General features: G+C 51.7%; 3 protein-coding genes across 5 annotated transcripts; 2 read left to right on the top strand and 1 right to left on the bottom strand.

Annotated features, from left to right (window-relative positions):
* Positions 1–5,384: 5,384 nt before the first annotated feature.
* Positions 5,385–8,286, top strand: TYROBP (transmembrane immune signaling adaptor TYROBP). The gene is made up of 5 exons (XM_055552860.1): positions 5,385–5,510; positions 5,888–5,914; positions 6,076–6,210; positions 6,365–6,411; positions 8,040–8,286. The coding sequence occupies exons 1-5, from the start codon at positions 5,456–5,458 to the stop codon at positions 8,103–8,105; spliced, it is 330 nt and encodes a 109-aa protein (XP_055408835.1). The 5' UTR covers positions 5,385–5,455; the 3' UTR covers positions 8,106–8,286.
* A 108-nt stretch (positions 8,287–8,394) lies between these two features.
* HCST (hematopoietic cell signal transducer) lies at positions 8,395–11,960 on the bottom strand. Its single transcript, XM_055552862.1, has 5 exons — positions 11,828–11,960; positions 9,731–9,826; positions 9,317–9,340; positions 8,772–8,903; positions 8,395–8,544 (listed from the first exon to the last, which is right to left on the bottom strand). Exons 2-5 carry the CDS (start codon positions 9,771–9,773, stop codon positions 8,504–8,506), a joined length of 240 nt encoding a protein of 79 aa, XP_055408837.1. The 5' UTR covers positions 9,774–9,826; positions 11,828–11,960; the 3' UTR covers positions 8,395–8,503.
* A 15-nt stretch (positions 11,961–11,975) lies between these two features.
* NFKBID (NFKB inhibitor delta) lies at positions 11,976–19,244 on the top strand. 3 transcript variants are annotated; one of them, XM_055552859.1, is made up of 12 exons: positions 12,341–12,368; positions 12,690–12,790; positions 12,970–13,030; positions 13,399–13,616; positions 13,858–14,048; positions 14,130–14,235; positions 14,354–14,500; positions 14,615–14,666; positions 14,759–14,907; positions 17,293–17,409; positions 17,705–17,869; positions 18,583–19,244. In XM_055552859.1, exons 4-12 carry the CDS (start codon positions 13,611–13,613, stop codon positions 18,634–18,636), a joined length of 987 nt encoding a protein of 328 aa, XP_055408834.1. In that variant the 5' UTR covers positions 12,341–12,368; positions 12,690–12,790; positions 12,970–13,030; positions 13,399–13,610; the 3' UTR covers positions 18,637–19,244. The 3 variants fall into 3 exon arrangements, with proteins under 3 accessions (XP_055408833.1, XP_055408834.1, XP_055408832.1); XM_055552858.1 differs by lacking the exon at positions 13,399–13,616 and having other exon boundaries at positions 11,976–12,368; XM_055552857.1 differs by lacking the exons at positions 12,341–12,368; positions 13,399–13,616 and having other exon boundaries at positions 12,388–12,790.
* The last annotated feature ends 2,466 nt before the right edge of the window (positions 19,245–21,710 follow it).

Genomic DNA, 21,710 nt, shown 5'->3' with positions numbered 1-21,710 from the left:
GGCTACAGTCTGTGGGGTCACAGAGTCGGATACAAGTGAAGGGACCTAATGCACACATACGCACAAGGTCCCCCAAAATACCAGGGCTGTTTCCATTGTCTGCTTTTGTAACAGACCATCCCAACATGTAGTGGCTTAGAACAACATGATTCTATACTGTGAGCTGATGGAATGATTCTTCTGCTTCATGTGGTATTGCCTGGGGGTCACTCAAGGGGCTCTGCATTTAGCTGGTGGCTGGAAGGGCACAGAAGATCCAAGATGACTGGATCTTTTGGAGCCCTGGGCACTTCCTGTCTGCCAGGGTGCCTTGGATCTTATCCTTGTGGCCTCTCTCTCCTCATGGTATCTTATCCTCTAGGGCCTCTTTGTATGACTTCACTCTCCAGGAAGGGAGCTTGGACTTCCTTACAGCATGGCAGCTGAATTCCAGGAGAGTAAGAGCAAAAGCTGTAAGGTTTCCTACAGCCCAGGCTCAGAACTGGCACAGCATCACTTTCACTGTGTTCTAAATCAAAGCAAGTCATGAATTTGGCTCAGATTCAAGGGGAGGGAAAATGGACTCTGTAACTTAAATATATATATATATTTGTCTTAGTTGTGGCCCAAAGGATCTTTCAGCTGTGTCATGTGGGATGTAGTTCCCTGGCCAGTGATCAAACCTGGTCCCCCTGTGTTGGGAGCATGGAGACTTAGTCACTAGACCACCATGGTAGGTTTTTTTTTTAATTTATTTATTTTTAATTGAATAATAATTGCCTTACAATATTATGTTGATTTCTGCCATACATCAACATGAATCAGCCATAGGTGTACATATATCCCCTCTCTCTTGAACCTGCCTGCTGCCTCCCTCCCCATCCCACCCTTCTAGATTGTCACAGAACCCTGGCTTGAGTTCCCCACCAGGGAAGTTTTTTTGAAATGTATTTGTTTTTGGCCATGCCACATGGCATGTGAGATCTTAGTTCCCTGACCAGGGATCAAACCTGTGCCCCTCACTATCCTTGCAGTGGAAGTGTGTGGAGTCCCAACCACTGGACCACCAGAGAAGTTCCCCCTCTGTAATTCTTGATGAGAGGGATAGTATGTGCATATTGAGATGAAGAAAATCTTGGTGACTGTTTTTGGAGACTACCTACCATGGGTGGCTTAAATGAGGTAGAAGTTTCTCCCTCTCATGAGTCCAGGGCTCCTCCAATGTGATGGGTACAGAGGTTCCTTCTATCCTGTTGCTCTTTTGTCCTTATCATGTTGCCCTCGTCCACTTGTTTTAATGTGATCACTCCCTTATTGAAATTCCAGCAAATGAGAAAGTTGAAGAAGGATAGAGTCTACGCTTCCATGAAAGCCATGGCCTATACATTGCTCATTCACTTCCAACATGGCCCATCAGCCAGAGTGAAGTCATATGGCCTTTTAAATGCAAATGAAGCCAGGAGATACAGTCTTTAGTCTAGTGGCCAGAGGCCCAGAGGAAAATTCTGCATGGGGGACAGCAGGTATAAAGGCCCTGAGGTGAGAATGAGCTTGACTTACTGGAGAAACAGCAAGAAGGCCAGTGTAGCTCCAGTAGGGGAAGTGAGGGAAGAGAGGAAAGAGGGGAGGACAGAGAGATGGACAGGTCTTTATATAAACATATGTTTTCTTTTTTTAATTAAAAAATTTTTATTATTTATTTTGGCTGCACTGGGTGCTCGCCAAGGCACGTGGGCCCTTAGCTGGGCGTGCAGGGTTCTTTAGTTGACGCTTGTAGGCTTAGTTGCGGTATCTGGGAGTTCAATTCCTGGGTTCCCGGACCAGGGATTGAACGCGGGTGCCCCATCCCTACCAGCCTGGTCACACTGAGAGTGCTGAGTGCTATCTGCTGGACCACCAGGCAAGTCCCTGAATATGTGTTTGCAGTTCTCTGCAGTAAACACCTTCCTTTGTGGAATTGCTGGATGGCGTGCTGCGATTCATGGGGTCGCAAAGAGTCGGACACGACTGAGTGACTGATCTGATCTGATGTGTAGGTGACTATTTAAAATTTTAAAATATATGTATTTATTTTGGGGGCAATGTCAGGTCTTAGTTACAACACTCAGGATATTCCATTGTGGTGTTGCACAGCTTAGGCATGCAAGGCATGTGGAATCCTAGTTCCCCAATCAGGTATTGAACACATGCCCCTTGCACTGCAGGACAAATTCTTAACCACCGGACCACCATAGAAGTCCCTGTGACTATTTAAATTTATAAGAAACTACCAAGCTCTTTTCCAAGGTGGTGGTTCTATTCCACATTTCCAACTGCTCCTCATGTCTGCTGACACTTGACAGGGTCTGTCTTTTTAATTTTCGTCACTCTAGTGGGCGTGTAGTGGTGTTTCACTGTGGTTTTAGCTTGTATTTCCCTCATGACTAATGATGTTGAACGCTTTTTCACGTGTTATTCGGCTAGTCACATCTCTTCTTTGGTGACGTGTCTGTTCAAATCCTTCAGCCATTTAAAAAAGTGAGTGATGTGCCTCACTTTTCAGAAAGCTTCCCTTGGCTGCTGGGGGGAGGGTGGACGCTGGTGGGGATGGGGAGAATGGAAGCAGGGAGTGGGGGAAGGGACTGTAGCTTCCACAGAGGCGAGCTTGTCACAGACTCAACCCATGGCTTGTTTTCTGGGAAAGTCAACAACCCCAACACTTGGGCTGCTGCCAAGAGAGTCTGAGACACTTTACAGATCTTGTGGGGTTCGGGGCAGTCCTGCTTCCTGGAGTTGGGCACTGTGGGGAGGGGTCTGCCCTTCATCTCTGTCTCTTCCTTTCCCCAGTGGGATGGAGACCCTGGACTGGAGATCAACTGGCATATTAGGGTCTGTTCCTGTACAGCTATGCTTGTGCTTTGTCACTCAGTTGTGTCCATCTCTTTGCGACCCCATGGGCTGTATGGACTGCAGCCCACCAGGCTCTTCCATTCATGGAATTCTCCAGGCAAGAACACTGGAGTGGGCTGACATTTCCATTTCTGGGGAGTACAGCTGTACATGTGGTTAAAATATTGGAATGCTTCACATTGCCACCACCTCAGCCCATTCCCTTGGAACACCTCGGACTTCCCCACATCTCAGCAGCCAAAGGGGGACCCCAAGACTCCGACCCAGCCCTGCAGCCACATCTGATTGGATGGTGCCTGGGTTGTGGGGCTGTTGGACTGGGGACAGCCCGGGCCTGGCTGGAATTGGAAGAATCAGATCAGGAGGCTGAGACTGAGAGGTAGAAGGAGGATTTTTTTCTGAAGGGGAGCCCAGAACTGGAGACACGAATTGTTTAGTCACTATGGTGTGTCCGACTCTTTTGTGACTCCATGGACTATAGCCCGCCAGTCTCCTCTGTCCTTGAGGTTCTCTAGGCAAGAATATTGGAGTGGGTTGCCATTTGCTTCTCCAGGAGATCTTACTGATCCAAGGATTGAACCCATGTCTGCAGATTCTTTACCACTGAGTCACCTGGGAAGCCTTGAATTGCTAGTAACAATAACAACAATGATATTGATAATGATTAACATTCACTGAGTATTTACTGTGTGCTAGGCAGGCCTGATTTTCACGGACCTCACAAAATCCTCACAAGAAACTGGACCACTGCTGCCGCATCCTGGCCCCCTGCTCCCACCCCTGCCCCCAGTAGTCAGGTCCCCACGCCCAGCCAGAGGAAGCCTGTTGACTCCTGAGTCAGATCAGGGCCCTCCTGGCTCAGAACTTCCTCTGGTCCCTGATTGCCCCTGGCTCACTGTGCTTCAGCCACCTTGAGACGCCTGAGCAGGCAGGCCCTGCTCACTCCAGACCTGGTGGTGGTAGTGGCGTGTTGATTCTTCTGTGACAGGACTCGGCCAGGCCTGGGCAGTGGCAGTGTTTAATAACCAGCGCCGCCTGGGGCTCGGCTGTGACCCTCTTCCGGACTCCAAATACCCACCCCCGACTCCAACAGGTCACTCAGACTCTGTCCCATGACTGGCATCCAGTTTCCCCTTTTTCTCTCCTGAGCCCAGGCCCGGGGAGCTGTGGGTGTGCTGCCTGGACGGGGCTTCCTGCCGCTGGCCCATCCCCCTATACCCCCTAACCTCAGGTTCCTCCTTCCCCAGCTGTGGCTCCTCTCCTGTTGGGGCTAAAAGTCCTTGTCATCTCCTGGGTGGCCTTCCTCAGTACGGGCTTCCAGCCACTTCCTCATTTGGCGGGGGCAGCCCAGCCTGGCCGAGTGTCACCCCTTGCCCCCACCTTCCTCACCCCAAAGCCCTAGGCCTGGGTCTGTGCTGTGTGGATCTGTGTGACTGCCTAGTCTTCTCCCTCTTTCTCTGCCTGGTCATCACTTTCTCCTTCCCTCGCCTCCATCTTGGCTCTTTTTTTCTTTAAGGGCCAGGTATCTGTCTTTGGGTCCTGGGTTCTATGTCCACCTTTATTTGCTGTGTCACTTGGGGGCGAGTGTCTTTGTCCTTCTCTAAAATGGAATAAAAGCATCGACCTCCTCAGAAGGGTGTGCTGTGTTTCATTGTTTAGTCATGTCCGACTCTTCGGGATCCCATGGACTGTAGCCCACCAGGCACCTCTGTCCATGGGGATTCTCCAGGCAAGAATACTGGAGTGGGTAGCCTATCCCTCCTCCAGGGGATCTTCCCAACCCAGGGATAGAACCCAGGTCTCCCACATTCCAGGTGGATTCTTTACCATCTGAGCCACCAGGGAAACCCAAGAATACTAGAGTGGGTAGCCTATCCCTTCTCCAGGTGATCTTCCTATCCCAGGAATCAAACCAGGGTCTCCTGAATTACAGGTGGATTCTTTACCAACTGAGCTACCAGGAAAGCCGCCTCAGAATGGTGTGCTTGGGTTTAAATGCATTAACACTTGGACAGGGTGCCTGTGCGTTACTAAAACCCATATCCTGGTGGTCTCTTTTAATATCCTATGAACATTACAAGGTTCTGATTGTTACATAAATATAACTGGTGCTTATAAAAAGCTGACAAGGGTCAGACCCTGTTCTAGAGATACAAATTCATTCGACCCCACAACACCCTTCAAAGTAGGTACTATTTTACTCCTTGTTTTACAGGTGAGGAAACTGAGGCCCAGAGAGGTTGAGTGACTTGCTCAAGGTTGTCCAGCCAGGAAGAGGCAGAGATTAGCTCCGATCACGGTCAGCCAGGGCCCCTCCTGTGACAATGATGGCGGACCTCTGTCTGGGGGTGAAGGTTGAATGGACACATGCGCCCATTGCCCTGCATTCTAACCACTAGAGGCTGCAGCCTGGGGTGTCTGGGCCTGATTCTCTTTGGTGATGTCTGCCTGTCTCTGTTCCTCCTCCCCCATTGTCCCCTCCTCCCTCCTGCCACCACCCACCTCAGACTTCCTCCTTTACTGGGTTGGACACTACGCCACATCCCACCCGCCTTGGACTGTGGTGTCCAGCAGCGTTGCCTGCATCATGGAGGGCCTTAGACCCTCCGACAGGCTCCTATCTCTCCTTCTGACTGTGGGTGGTGAGTTGGGGGCTTCTGCAGCTTCTGGGCTCAGCACGGGGCAGGGCAGGGAGCTGGGCGGAAAGAGAGAATCGAAGTGGGGCGGGGGAGTGTTGGGACTGCAGCAGATCCCCAGCCCCCCAAACCCTATGAGTCTCTCCCAGAGCCTGCGCCCCTACCCACCCCAAGATTTAGCCTCAGGGAGAAGCAGAGGGAGGGGACTCTAAGAGTGTTGCGACAGGACAAGTCGATGTAGAAGGAACAGTCCAGAGGCCTTGAGGACAGCCCCCAAGTCCCTCTCATGCCCGCCGGGGATCAGGAGACACCCTCCCCAGCTTCTATGCCTACCCCGCAGTCACAGCCCCCTGTCTCAGTTTACCTTCTTTTCCTCTCCTCAGGTCTCAGCCTTGTCCAGGCCCAGAGTGGTAGGTCTAGAACCTGCAATCCCCCGCCCTACCTCCCAAAGATCACCCCACCTCTGGACCCTTCCTCAGTCTCTCCACCCGTCCCCTCCAATGACTGACACCTCCTCCCAATTCCCACTCCCAGTGGTCTCCCCTGACTCCTGTACCACATCCATTCCCAGAATGCAACTGCTCCTCGGTGAGCCCGGGCGTGCTGGCAGGGATCGTGCTGGGGGACCTGATGCTGACCCTCCTCATCGCTCTGGCTGTGTACTACCTGGGTCGGCTGGTCCCTCGGGGGCGAGGGGCTACGGAGGGTGAGTGGGGCTGGCTAGGGATGGCCTGGGACCCTCTGAGGACTTGCCTGGCAAGGGAAGGGTAAGCTCCCAAGTTACAACCACCCAAAGGGAGGTGATGGAGGGACTGACTTTGGAACAAGAAAATAGTCCCAATTCTCACCCCACCCCCAAGCAGTGACCCGGAAACAGCACATCACAGAGACAGAGTCGCATTATCAGGTAAGGAAACCAAGTTCTTGCTTCATCTCTCACTCCGGCCCTGTGGTTGTCTGTCCGAAATGGCCCTCCCGCAGTCCCCGCAGAACCCAGACCCTGAAGCCACTTTCTCAGGAGCTCCTCAAACATTGAAGATGAAGCGTCCAAAACCGCTTTCAGTGATCAGTCATGACCTTAGGCTCAGTTTAAAATGTACGGAGGGGAAATTCAGGGATGGTTTGCCTCAGCCAGAAGGCAGGAAAAGCCCAGGCCAGGACATGCTGATTTCTCAGAGAAGTCCTCCGAAGAGCAGAGGATATAATTCAACCCAATTTGGTAACTTTAAAATGAGGAGTTTTAGAATTAATAGTGGGAGGCAGGGAGCAGATCTTGTATCCTTTTGAGAAACTGACAAAAGCCAGAGAAAATCCTTTGAAAAATCCATACTAAAAATGTAAAACTGTGTATATAATCTATGGGCAGTGCAAGTATCCTTGAAACCCTCCTTAAGAGCTATGATACAGGGACTTCCCTGGTGGTCCAATGGCTAAGACTCCGTGCTCCCAATGCAGGGAGCTCAGGTTCAATCCCTGGTTAGGGAACTAGATCCCACAGGCCGCAACTAAGAACCATGACGCAAATGTCATCTTTCCATCTCCCACACCCTGTCAGTGTTATTCTTAACCCTTTACGGGGTCATGAGTTCCTCTGAGAATCTAATGGAAGACAAACAGACCCTCTTCAGAAAGATGAACTCCCAGACCAGGCATTTGTATGTGATTTTAGGGATTCTATCTGAGGCTGGCATCTTGGGCCACAGACCCTTACCTCACCCCCACTGTGAACCCTGCTCTGTGAAGTCTGTTTTACTTGTCTGCAGCCAGCTCTGGTTTGTCCCACTTGTGGCTTGAAAGTCTCTCTGTAAAGTATAAGAATCTCAAGTTTGGCTCCATGAGGACCAGAAGACTCAAGGGAATTCCCAGTTACTGGGAGGCAGTGACACTTTAGGGCAAAGCCCCAATTTATTCATTCCTTTGGTGAAATTTGTTGAGGGCTTGTTTAGGCTAGATGCTGGCGAGCTTACATCCTAGCTGGAGAGACAGTCTTGAAGCAAACTAACAAGATCACTTGGGGAGGCAGTGTGAAGAAAATAAAGCAGATTGATGTGACAACGACTGGGGTGTGAGGAGGAGAAACTAGAGATGAGGAAACCAAGAAATGCCTCTCAGGGAATTCCCTGGTGGTCCAGTGGTTAAGACTCTGTGCTTCCAATGCAGGGGGCCCAGGTTTGATCTCTGTTCCACATGCCATGTGGTCAAAGGAAAAAAGAAATGCCTCTCTGAGAAAATTCCATGAGCTGAGACTAGAAGCGGGAGAAGGAACCTCCCATGGGAATATCTGGGGAACTGGTGTTCCAGGCAGAGAGAAAAGCACACCCAAAGGCCCCTTGCCTGGGGCGTAATGGTGAGGCACAGGGAAGAGGGGAACATTGAATGCCCTTGAATAAAATCCCAGATCTCTTTCATGGCCACAAAGTTGAAAAAGCTGCCAGGGGCCTTGCCAGCCCCTGGAAGAAAGCTAGATTTTCAGTTTATTTGGTCCACACCCTGGTGGTCCTTTCACTGATGGTCCATACCCTGTCCATCCCTTAGGAGCTCCAAGGCCAGAGGACAGATGTCTACAGCGACCTCAACACACAGAGGCCATATTACAGATGAGTCCAAAGCAGGGCAGTCAACGACCTGATGCCTGGATCCAGTCATTCCTGAGGCCTGCTCAGCACTCTACTCCTAATCCCATCAAGACACAGATCCACAGAGTGGCCTCCATGAGATGTCAGACCTCTCCCCACTACTGCCCCCAAATAAACATTGGAGCACACAAACAATGCTGAGTTATTCCAGATCCCTGGGCTGATGGGGTAGGGATATATGGAGTCCTGGGGGGATCAAGGACCCAGAAAACAGATAAATGAGAAGGAGCCTTGGAGAAAGAATTAGAACAAGAGGTATTTCAATGGCTTTATTCCAGCCCCAAACCAGGGTGGATTTTCTTGTGCTGCCACCCACATGCAGGATGAGAGGGTCAGAAGTCAAAACTTGCAGTTACAGGGAAGTCAACCCCTGCCAGGCATGTTGATGTAGATTTTGTCATCTTCTGGGGGTGGGGGAGAGCAAACACGAGGCCTAACCACCCACCTCCCACCCACATTTCCACCCCCTTGGGGACCCCCAGCCTCAGGGGTTTTCTCAGGAGTTCCCCCAAGCACCGCCCCCAGGGTTTCCCCGGAACCTCGAGGGCTTGCCCAAGGGGGGCCCCACCCTGGGGACCCCCTCCCTGGGGACATCTTGTCCCTTTAGGCCCAGCCCTGTCCCTACTCTCACCTTGGGTGGGCCTGCTGCGTAGGCGCGCACACACAAACACCACCACCACAATTAGCAGTGACACAACAGCATCCGCAGCCACAAGGCCTGCCAGGAGTGGCAGAGAGAGGGGCCCACATCCGGAACAGGAACCTAAAGGGTGGGGACCAAGACAAGAAGGCGGCTGAGGGGGTTCCTGACGCTCAAGGCTGGGCTTCAGGCATACGATACAAAGGAAATCCCTTTGGGGATGGATGTCCCAGAATTCCTGGGGAAGGAGAGGGGTGATGGAGATTCAGAGAGAAGCTGGGGATGTCCTAGGGCTCCCAGGACTGTGCTTTGGGCACAGTGAGTACCCCTGAAGACAGGTCGGGGGGTTGGCGCATTGTTGGGCCTTCAGTTTGGTGATGAGGATGGTGAAGTGGGGACCCAGAGAGGGCTGCAGATCCTCTGGCGGCTCCAACTAGAGGATGAGAAGTGAGATTCCGGACTCACAGGCCACACTTTAGGAATGGAAGGAGGACCTGAAGTGATGCCATGAAGGGGAGGGGGTGTTGATTTCTCACCTGGGGTCATCTGAGCTGTAGCCACTGTGAAAGGAGAGGGAAGGCAGATCAGTGGGCAGAGGTGGTTCTCAAAACAGGGCGCAGGGAAAGGAGATGCCCTGAGAAATAACCTCCACTCCGGAGAGATCAAATGAGAAGAGGGGCCAAGTGGGAGGGGAGCACCCAGAGACCCAGAGAGAGACAGGAAATCAGAAGTAGAGGCAGAGACCCAGCAATAGAAGGGGATGGACAGGCAGCCATCCAAATTCAGCTTCCCTTCCCAAAGAAGCGGCCCAGAAATTTATTTCTGGAAAGGAAAGGGCACTGAGAGAAGGACCCGCCCTCAGCACCCCTCCCTTCAGATGCCACCCCAAACTGTCCTGTTCACAAAACTCTAACACCACCCCCTCCAGCCCCCGTAACCACTGGCTTCACCTGGGAGCAAAAGCAGGAACAGGATGTTGCCTGGTGGGACCATGGTGGGCTGGGGGCTGGAAGGGACCTCTCAAAGGGCTTAGGTCCAGAGAAGTCCTGAGGAACAATGGGGGAGTGGAGAGGCAGCAATAGCGGATGTCACCCTGTTGGTGACAAGGCCACCTGCTTCCTGTGTGTCTGTGTGGGAGGGGGAGAGGTGATGGATCCCTCTGACTGCCTTCAGGGACAAACCAGGGGGAGGGTCAGAGAGACCAGTGAGGCTGCTATGATTGTCCAGGTGAGACATGACAGGTAGACCAGGGTGTGGGCACTGGGGAGATTCTGGCAAGATTTTTAAAGTAGAGACGACAAAACTTGCTGATGGAGTGGATATGAGTGTGTATGAGAGAGAGGGATCCAGGATGACCGAAGATTCTGGTCTGAGCAACTAAGAAGGACAGAGAATCCTTTGACAGGATGGAGAAGGAGGGGAAGTAGGTTTAGATGAAAAAGTGCCCAGGTTTGGCAAACTGAGTTGGAAATGCCTGATAGAGCTCCCTGTGGAGAAGCTGAATGACCATAGCGGCCTCTTTTGAGTTCACGGGATGTCTGGTCTGGAGATGTAAATTTGGGGACTGATGGCTCATGGATGGTATTTAAAGCCATAAGACTGGATGAGATCATCAAGGAAGCGAGTAGAGACAGAGGAGCAACACTACCTCCCCCAGCACCAAGAAAGGGTGAAGAGGAGTAAACAGGCAGGAAAACGGAAGGAGCAGCAAGTGAGGGAGGAGAACTAGGAGAGCACAGTCTTGAACGCAGGGGAGAAATGTGATTTACATGGTCACCAAGATGGGAACTGAGAAACGAGCCTCCCACTGGAATGACAGTCTGCTCTAGGGCTGGGAATTCCTGCCTGCTTAGTTCACAGCTACACCACAGCACCCAGCAAAGTGCCTCCCTTGCAGTAATAAATTCTTTTTAACGACGAATGAACAAATGAGAACCGGCCTCTGAAAAAGAAGGTGATGTGGGGAAGAGGGGAAATTTGAGTCCATCTATATCACTCTACCTATAGACCTTTCCTCCCTTGAGACCAAGGAGTCCAGAACCCCAGCCCCCTTCTCCCTGGACCTGGTATTACTGGCAGCGTCCTCCAACCCTCCACCAGCCCAGGGCCTTGAAGTCAAGGCCTCCAACATCCACTTGGACAAAGATCCAGGAATTCGGGTCCCCAGTTCCCTCCTCCTTCAGGAGTCCGCCACCCCAGGAACCTTCTCCCTCAGACCAAAGATAGGGTTCCCAATTCCTCTTTCCCAGGAGACTTCGGAGTCGGGCTTTCAAAATGAGCTCCGCCCATTCAGACACCAGATTCGCTCGAGCGCACCAAGGGGACTCCCGGGCTTGTGGGAGGGGCCCTGCCCAGGACTGGGCGGGGCCAGAACCTCCGTTTAAAAACTCGCGGGGGGACCCGGTCCAATATCGGGGACCCGGCGGCGGCTCCGCGGGGAAGCAGCGAGGCTGGCGCAGCGCCGAGGCCGGGGCCCTGGGGGCCCGCAATCAGCACCACGCAATCCCCGAGGTAACTGGGGGGCGGGGAGGTGAAGTACGCTCGGCCCCTAAGAGAGGGGCTGGGGAACGGACTCCTGAGGTTCTGAGGGACGGAGATGGACATCAAGAGTGAGGGATCTAGCATCAAGCTGAGAGTGAGAACCCAATGTGTGCAGGGGGCAGAGGGTGCAGAGTCCTGGGTCGTGATGCCGGAGCGGCTGGGATTCTGGGCTCCGAGTCCGGAGAGCTAAAGGACTGGGGATCCGGAATCTTAGGTCCTGGGAGTGAAAACGCTGGGAAGCCCCGAGCCCTGCCTGGGTCCTAGAAGGAGGGGCTGGCGACCCAGCCGCCATACTCTAGAAGAGGCTGGATTGAGTCCTTGGGGGCGTTTGAAATTGGCCAAGGTCTGGATAGGCAAGGTCCGAGGCTTGGCTGCAGGGATGCTCTCGGCCCGTGACCCTGCTCCCACCCTGGGATTTCCCGAATCGCCACCCGGCCCGGGTCCCCGGGCTGAGCAGGAATTCCCCATGTGCGGGGATTCTACGAGCGCCACGCTTGGCCACGCACCGCGTTTCGGAGCCGGACACCTGGTGTATGGGGTAGAGAGGAAGCGGGAGGTGGAAGATTCCCTTGCGTGAGCGCCGTGACGTCAGCGCGTCGCGTCTGGGCTGTTTCCGAGTCCGCCCTCCCGCGCTTAACCCTTTTTCCGCCCGAACCGGATGAGGGCCGAGGGCCCAGGCTTCTGGGGTCGCATGAACAAGGAGTCTGGAAACTGGGACTCCCAGGTCCTAGAGGGGAGTAGGCTGAGGCCCGGACTCCTGGGTCCTGGGGTAGCAGTTGAGAGTCTCCCAGACTCCTGTGGGGTGGGGTTTGGACTCCTGGGTCTGAAGAAGGGGGCAAGGTCCGAACTTTCGGATCCCTGAAGAGCCAGGGGGCTGTCGACTTCGTAGTTCCTCAGGGAGAGAGGCTGGGGACTCGGATATCTGGTTTCCCGAGGAAAAGTATCAGGGCAGCTTCTAGGGCAGAGAGATTTGGGAACTTGCATGTGCGTCTCTGTGAAGGGAAGCCCGGCATCCCCCCGAATTCCTCAGGACTGAGAGATATGGGGGTAGGGTGCGGTGGGATTTTTCACGGAAGTGGCGGTCAGAGGGAGGGGGGCTGCAGAGGGCGCCCTCCACCCCCTTCCTTAGTTTCCACGACGCTGGTGGAAAGTTGGGTCAGAGGGGAAAGTGCGGAGCAAAAGGAAGGAAACGGCGGAGGCGGCTGCGGCGCCGCACCCGAAATCTTAGATTGGCTTTGGAGTTCTCAGGCGACGCAGTGTGCCAGTTTTTTCCGCGCGGGAGGGCGAGGAGGATGTTCAGATCCACTCCCCCGCGCCCTTGGGTGACTTAAAGACCCCTGATAACTTCCCTCCCTCCTCACCCTGCAGTGAGCCGGAATGAGCGCAGCCATTGCCCGTCACAGACAGTGAAGAAACTACTAGAAGAACAGAGGCGCCGCCAGCAGCAGCCAGACGCCTGTGCGCTACCGGTGAGCCCCAGGACGCCCTATAAACTACAACTCCCATGAGGTCATGTCCTGGTGGGCAAGGGCCCTCAGGGCTGACTAGAGATGTAGTCCTGACTTAGATGCCCTGTAGGTGGGGAATGGGTACCGAGAAGTCTGCTGGATAAATTCCCCCTTGTTTCTTTTTGTTTCGGCCTCTACAGGGACAGTTCCCACCTCCCCTGGCCCAGCCCCTGACTTCATCTGTGAATGAGGGTGAAGCTGGTAAGTCTGGAAACTCACTTGGTTCCCCCAGGGACTCAAACATCCCTGCTCTTAGAACTTTCCAGAACTTAGGTGTTAGGCCCTCATTCTTGCTGAGACCTGGTAGAAGTTTCATCTCCCAGATTCTCTGGAGCTCAGTAGTTTATGCACGTAGTCCTGGGGTCCAGGCTCCCAGCCTGAAGTCTAGGCCCTCACTCAGTGTTCAGGCATTTAGGCCCCCACAGTCCAAACCTCCAGCCTTTTGGTGCCCCAGAAGTACTAGCTTTCTGTATCCTGGGGACGCTGGGCCCTCATACAGCTCCTGTCTGGGCTGCTACTTCCCTGACTCTGGTAACCGGGCCTGCCCCTCCTCCTCCTCTCACACACAGGCCATACTCACTTCCCAGCACACCAGGAGACTGTGGGTTCTGGACTTGGCAGCCTGGCGCCCCCCACTGGCTTTGTAGACTGGGACCCCAACAAGCATGCTACCTACACGGACAGCCTCTACTCTTATCCTGCTTCTGCTGCTGAAAGTTTTCTGACTCCTGACTTCTACTCACCCTCGGACCCAGGGCGGTCGTGTTCATTTCCCCTGGGGATGGAGGTGAGCCTGACAATGGGAACTGGATGCTGAAGGGTCCCTGAGATGCCCAGTTGTCCTTATGCAGCACAGCATTCTGAGATGTCCATTCCTCAGATGGGCAAAACTGAGGCCCAAAGGTCCAGGGTTACTGGCCGCAGATGGAACATCCAGCCACTCTGCCTAGCACTCTGTATGTATATGTGTGTGGTGGAAAGAGGGAATTCTCAGCTGACTGGCTCTCCCCACCCTCTGTACCCTTCAGGACCCCCTGGACACTCGGCTCTATGCAGACCCTTCCCTGCCACAGGCAGGATCCTGGAGGGCTTCTGGGCTCCCCTCAGGACCTCCACAGTTGCCTCCTGTGGTCACTGGACCATCCCTGGACACCGCCCGTGCTCACATGCTGGCTCTAGGGCCCCAAAAGCTGCTGGCGCAGGATGAGGAGGGAGACACGTGAGTACAGGGGAGTGGAGTCTGCGGGCTCCCTGCTCAGCTGGGGTGCTGTGCTCATTGCTGCCCCCCACCTGTCCCTAGGCTCCTGCACCTGTTTGCCGCGCGGGGGTTGCGCTGGGCAGCATACGCCGCAGCTGAGATGCTCCAAGCATACAGACATCTAGACATTCGTGAGCATAAGGGCAAGGTGAGGGCTGGAGGCTTGGTCTCCTGGATCTGAGGACAAAAGGGCTGAGGGCCTGGGTCCCTGGTTTTCAGAGGGTAGAGGATGGGGGGCCCAGACTGACCTTTCCTGACACCTGCAGACCCCTCTTCTGGTGGCTGCTGCTGCCAACCAACCCCTGATTGTGGAGGATCTACTGAACCTGGGAGCGGAACCCAACGCCACTGACCATCGAGGACGTTCTGTCTTACACGTGGCCGCTACGTATGGGCTCCCAAGAGTCCTCTTGGTATGTCTGTTTGGCAGATGGGATGAGTGGGATGGGCTAGATTGCCTAGATCCTGAGTTTCAGGGCTACATGGCCTGGAGAGACTCTAAGCCAGCTCTCTGCCTTCTCCTCCAGGCTGTAATTAACTCAGGGGTTCGAGTTGACATAGAAGCCAGAGACTTTGAGGGTAAGTTGAATGGTGGGCAGGGTGTTGTGGCAGGTGGGGCTGGGTCAGGGGAGTGCTCCAGATATAGAGTCCTCACTGTCTCTGTTCTGCAGGCCTCACCCCACTCCACACAGCCATCCTGGCCCTCAACGTGGCTATGCACCCACCTGACCTATATCCCCCAGTACTGAGTACCCAGGCCCAGGACAGACTGGCTTGCGTCAAGATGTTGCTGCACATGGGTGCTGATCACACCAGCCAGGTGAGCTGGGCAGTGGACAGCTAGCCCCCAGGGGGGCTTGTGGGATGGGAGCTCTTGAATGTCCAAGAAAGCTAAATAAATGCTGACTTGCCCCTTGTCAGTGGCGTGAACTTAAACATGTTACTTCACTTCTCTGTGTCTCAGTTGTCAGCTGGGAATAATATTAATGATTTTAGCTTATATTTATCAAGCACTTAACTATTATTAAACACTGAGTTTCACCGATTAGCTAATTGAATCTTCACAAACATGCTTTGATGTGTGTGCTATTATTGCCTTCTCCATTTTAATGATAATGAAACTGAGGCTCAAGGACTCAAAAATCTTGTACCTTCTAAGTGTCAGAGAGGGAATTCAAGCCCAGGTGGCCTGACCCTGTAATCCAGCTCTTACTACATATATTCTCCTCCTTCCTGACAGTAGCTCCTTCAAAGGCTGGCTGAAAGAATTACACATCCACTCATTATTTTGGATTTTTTTTGTTTTAAAGAACTTTGAACACGGATAAAGTACAGAAAATTATATTGATATAATAAACTCCACCTACCCAACATAAATAACCAGCAACTCAAAGCTAGTCCTATTCCATTTGCTTCTCTACTTCCCTGTATTATTTTTAAGTAAATCCAAGCTTATAATTTTATGGGTAAAATTATACCCATAAATATTTGTCTTAAAAGATAAGAATTCTTTTTAACCTCAGTACCATTATTCCACCTTAAAAAAATTAACAATCTCATAATATCAAATATCTTTTGTTCAAATTTTTGTTTGGCTCTAAAGTAACATATGGGCTTCCCAGGTGGCATAGCAGTAGAGAATCCGCCTGCCAAGCAGGAGACGAGGGTTCGATCCCTGGGTTGGAAAGATCCCCTCAAGAAGGAAATAGCAACCCACTCCAGGATTCTTGCCTGGAAAATCCCATGGACAAAGGAGCCTGGCAGGCTGTAGTCCACGGGGTCACAAAGATTCTGACACAACTTAGTGACTGAGCATGCAAGCACAGTAACATACATTTGTTTTTTTCATTAAAAAAAAAAACAAAAAAACTATGATCCAAATAAAGCCCACACATTGCAATGATATGTCTTTTCTTTTCCTTTTTAAAAAATTTTTTATTGAAGTATAGTTGATTTACAGTGTTGTGTTAGTTTCAGGTATACAGCAAAGTGATTTATTTGTACATATATATACATATTCTATTTCATATTCTTTTCCATTATGGTCTATTACAGGATGTTAAGTCTAGTTCCCTGTGCTACACAGTAGGACCTTGTTTGTCTATTTTATATGTAGTAGTTTGTTTCTGCTAACCCCAAACTCCTAATTTATCCTCCCCCACCCTGTTTCCCTTTAGTAAGTATGTTTTCTATGTCTAAACACATAGTTTTTCATGTTTATTATCATTAGGGATTCTTTGAAGGCACATAATAAAGTTTCATTGTGGAAAATGTCTTTATTTGCTTCAAAATATGAAGAGAGCTACTCAATATGGAAGTAGATATAGGCTTAGGAGTCCACTGATAAATGCTTCTCAACTGTCATCCTTGTAGATAAAATAGTCCATGTGGGATGTTGGTGCATTTTATGGTGTTCAATAGAATGTGGGCTGACCAGGGCAGCTGCTAGTCCAGAGATCCAGAGAGCTCCTTTGGAGGACTAGAAAAGGAGTCTTTTTCTCAATGATACCTGGGCTGGAAAACTGTCTTAATGACAGCTTGTGTTCGCTCAATTGCTCAGTTGTGTCCAACTCTTTACAAGCCCATGGGCTGTAGCCCACAAGGCTCCTCTGTCCGTGGGATTTTCCCAGCAAGAATACTAGAGTGGGTTGCAATTTCCTCCTCCAGGGGATCTTCCCAACCCACGGATCAAAACCATGTCTCTTGTGTCTCCTGCATTGGCAGGCAAAGTCTTTACCTCTGCTCCATGATCTGAATGGCACCCCCTTAAATCTGGTATTCTTGTAGAGTGCACAGTGCATACAACTGTTTAATGCACACATGCCGCTGCTGCTAAGTCGCTTCAGTCGTGTCTGACTCTCTGTGACCCCACAGACGGCAGCCCACCAGGCTCCCCCGTCCCTGGGATTCTCCAGGCAAGAACACTAGAGTGGGTTGCCATTTCCTTCTCCAGTGCATGAAAGTGAAAAGTGAAAGTGAAGTTATTCAGTCGTTTCCAGCTCTTAGTGGCCCCGTGGACTGCAGCCTCCCAGGCTCCTCTGTCCATGGGATTTTCCAGAGTACTGGAGTGGGGTGCCATTGCCTTCTCCGATGTACATATGGGTGCTTGCAAAAGAGGAACAGAGTCTCTAAAGGCTCTTGGGTTCCATGGCTGGAGGCCTGGGTATGAGGACTGGCCTGACCTCCGCCATTTCCCTCTCCACAGGAAATCAAGAGCAACAAGACTGTTCTGCACTTGGCTGTGCAGGCTGCCAACCCGACCCTGGTTCAGCTGCTACTGGCACTGCCACGGGGAGACCCGCGGTCCTTTGTCAACATGAAGGTAGGGGCTTGGGCTGGAATGTGCAGACTGGGTGAGATGTGGCAGAGACAGGCAGCTGGATGCTGGGGGTCCTGTGGGCTGTGGCTGTGGAGGGGACGATGTATAGGGATATGGACCTAGACCAGAGGCACATGTTGGACATAGACAGAGGGCTGTGTGGAATGTGGTGTGGAGCAGGGCTCTGGGACGTGAGAGGGGACATGTGGGACGTGAATGTGGCAATATAGAGAGTGTTAGGTTGAGAGCCCAGGCCAGCTGAGTGCATCCTTAGCAGTCCTCCCCTCACTGTCTCCAGGCCCATGGGAACACCGCCCTCCACATGGCGGCCGCCCTGCCCCCTGGGCCGGCCCAGGAGGCCATTGTGCGGTGCCTGCTGGCAGCTGGAGCGGATCCAACACTGCGCAACCTGGAGAACGAGCAGCCTGTCCACCTGCTACGGCCTGGGCCGGGCCCCGAGGGGGTGAGCACTGAGCCAGCCCCTACTGCAGGGTGAACCTCTGACCCCATCCATTTCTGACTTTAGAGGGTTATTTGTGGTCTCAGAAGGTGACCTTGACCCTTCTCCGACCCTGACTTCAAAATGTGACCTTGAGGGACTTCCCTGGCAGTCCAGTGGTTAAGACTTCCCACTTCCACTGCAAGGGGATTGGGTTTGATTTCTGGTCTGGGAACTAAGATCCCACGTGCCATGCAGCACAGCCAAAAAACAAAAGTGATCTTGCACCTCAGTGTCTGCTCTCTTGCCTGATAAGGTGACTCCTCCTGATATCTATTTAAACCCTGACCTCAGAGTATGACCTCTACTTTTAACCCTGAATCCTGACCTTAAAGCGTGACCTTTGATCCCCAGGATAACCTCCAGCCCCCTGACTTTTAGTCCTGACCTCAGAGTGGGACTTCTGACCCTCAAATGTGACTCTGACTCCTAGCTTCTCCCCTTGGACTTCCAGTCCTCAATGCTAATCACAAGGTGGGAACTCCCAGCCAGCAACACCTTTGCTCAGGAACCTTGATTCATTGTGTGCACGAGGCTTCACCCCCATTCCCACACATCTGACCTTCAAACCCATCTGGTCGACTCACTTCTCTCTAACTGCCAACTTCACAGGGTGCGCCTGCCCCATCTCTCCCTGCAGCCTCTCAAACTTCTTCCCCATCTTGTTTTGTCCACAGCTCCGGCAGCTATTGAAGAGGAGCCGAGTGGCACCCCCAGGCCTGTCCTCTTAGGACGCAAACCCAGAACCTGGACTGATTTTCCAGTCCCCACCGTCCTGTGGGACAACCAGCGTATGCTAATGTTGCAAATCCGTGATACTGTATGTAGAAAATGTCCAGTCTTTGGGGTCTTACATTAAAACCCCAAAATGGCTGCTAGGGGGTAAACAGTCCCCAATATTTGGGGCAGTATATGATACCCCTCTCCCACCCACAAGGAGCCCCCTTGATGATTTCTGTGAAATCGAGGCCCCTTGATTGTTTCTGTGAAACACCCTAGACCCCCCCTTTCCCCAGCAGGATCTTTCGGGGTCCCCTCTGCTAACTCAGCTCTTTACATTTGGAACCCCAGATATAACTCCCTTACATGTTACTTGGAGTGTCCCCAAAAACAGCTTCTGGTACCATCCCAGTAGAGCTCCAAGATGACCCAGTGAACTCCCCAGGACCCAGCCCCTTCAGGTCCCTAACCCTGAGACATAGGAAGGACTCTGCTAAGTTAGGTTCCCCTAGGTCTTTTTAAGTCAGAACTCAACCAGGCCCCTGCCCCAGAGGTCGGTATTTCCAGTGAATCCCCTCCCCTCTCTGAAGCTCCCGATTAAACTCCACCTGAACTGGAACCGTTACTCTCTAATCGCTCATCATTGGTGCAGGGAAGTGACTGAGGAGCTGTGTTTGGGTGAGCGTGTCTGGGTGGGGTGTTGTAGCAAACACCGTGGGGGGGCCAAGTCCACGTCCTGTCACCCTCCCCGCCTGGTCTGACCGCCAGGGCCAGCACGCAAGTCTTTGCCTGCGGGCCTTCTCAGACCACTGGTACCCGCTTTGCCTCTTCCCACTCCAGTAGCCCTCAACCAGTGACTGACTGAAGGGAGATGGTATGTAAATGCTCCAGGCCCACCACATCAGTGGGGATGACTGTGTGTGTTCTACACGGGCTCTCAAAGTTCCCTGACGGGATGAACCTCCAGTTCTGTACCCAGTGGTTCTGGCTTGCTAACATGCCCTTTCATGGCAGCTTTTTCCTTTTCTGTGTCACTTCGTGCTTCCCCCACCAGTGTTTTCCACCCCTTCCAGGTAATCATGTCCTCAAATCCTTGCCTCAGCCTCTGCTTCTGGAGAAACCTTAACTAAAGACAGAAGGCCTCCACAATGCCCTTTTCTCATATCTGCCCCACAGCCTCTGCTCTGGCCTCCGTTCCAATCTCATCCCTTCAGAAAGCCCTCTGACCCACGTTAGCCCCCACTGCTTGGAGCCTCTCACGGACAGCAATCCAAGCCCAGTGTCTCTACCCCAAGACCTAAGGCTTAAAACAGCCACCACTTTTTATGGCCATGATTTTGCAGTCTGGTCTGGGCTGAGCTGGGCAGTTCTGCTGTCTTGCTTTGGTCACTCATGTGGCTGCAGTCAGCTGGAGGCCTGCTTGGACTGGACAATGGCACTCACATGTCTGAGTTCGGTCAAGATGGCTGAAACCCCTGAGAGTGAACCGAGCATCTCTCTCTGGTCCCTCCAGGAGGGTAGCAGGATCCCTTCACATGATAGCTCCAAGAGAACAAGCCTCTGCTCACATTATGCTTGCTGACACCACACTGCTCAGAGTCCGTCATGTGGCCAAGCTGTGGGGAGGAGGGTACTACCCAAGGACAAGAAGACTGGGAGGTGGGGTCATTGGCGGTGCCAGCGCAAGTCTCCCACATGAGCTGCTTTGGACCAGCACGTGTGTGCCTCTGTGTGTACTCACATACTGGCAGCTGACCCATGAAAAATGCATAGAAATATGTCATATTTCATCAATTCTAGGGAGAACTTAATAGGAATTCATCTTACAGTCAATTATGTGACCTAGTTTAATGTCAGCATATTTTTCCTTTGTGGTACACAAAATAATGATATTATTTTTGATAGTATCTTAGATTCTGTTGACATATATGTATCCCAACATGTTTCAAAACACACACATTCACACACACAGACACCACTAACGATAACATGTCTGTATGTGTTTGTGTGTGCTCTGTTGTGTCCGACTCTTTGAACCTATGGACTCTGGCCCACCAGGTTCCTCCATCCATGGAATTTTCTAGGCAAGGATACTGGAGTGGGTTGCCATTTTCTTCTCTAGGGAATCTTTCTGACCCAAGGATTGAACCCACCTCTTGAGTCTCCTGCATTGGCAGGTAGATTCTTTACCACTGAGCCACCTGGGAAGCCCAACATATCTCTAAGAAAACGGCTTTACTAAAAGAAGAATTAAATTGCTTTAAATGGGAAAATAAGAGTGGTTTAGGGATACGAGAGCATCAAATAAGCAATAGTAAAGTTATTTTTCCTGCTGGAATTTCAATAAAACTGTTTTTAAACTAATTACTCTTAAATATATCCATTAAAATGCAAATATTCTTAAGGAATTACGCACTGAGCATATTGAGCAAAATGGCCTTTCATTTTCTATGCCACCTGCTCAGAGCTCCTTACCCATTGTTAGCCTGTTGATCACCCTTGGCTGTGAAAATAGAAAGGCAGGTTTTCCCCTGATTGTAGTGCTAGCTATAGATTTCTGACCTGATGTTAAAACCAGGTCAGAACGATGTTTCTAACTGGGTTCTTTTTTTTTTTTTTTTTGACCACACTTCAAGGAATGTGGGATCTTAGTTCTTCAACCGGGGATCGAACCCGTGCCCGTTGAAGTGGAAGCACGGTGTCTTAACTACTGGGCCGCCAGGGAAGTCCCAGAAACTGCTGCTTAATAGACTGTAACATTGTGTCCAGCTTGCATCATGTAGACATCTTTCCCCAATACTTTTCACGTCTATATTTAATATACTTGACCTATATTTATATGTATATATTATGTAGAGCTCACCACCGTGAGCTCATTGGTCCTTTGGGGAAAATAGAAATACTGTTCCCTCCCTTAGGTCTGTCAGAAAATTGTGCTATCCTGATGTTGGGACACAACCTATTACTGCCATCTGCTGGGAAGCTGTGGTAAAAATGCGATCTGCAATGTCTAGGAGATGAATGGTACCACTTGAAATTTTGCAGTGAGCAACCTGAACACCATATGGGACATACATGGATTATT

This window comes from Bubalus kerabau, chromosome 17, assembly GCF_029407905.1.
Source record: "Bubalus kerabau isolate K-KA32 ecotype Philippines breed swamp buffalo chromosome 17, PCC_UOA_SB_1v2, whole genome shotgun sequence".
Classification (NCBI taxonomy): Eukaryota; Metazoa; Chordata; class Mammalia; order Artiodactyla; family Bovidae; genus Bubalus; species Bubalus kerabau.
This window is presented reverse-complemented; position numbering and strand designations above follow the sequence as displayed.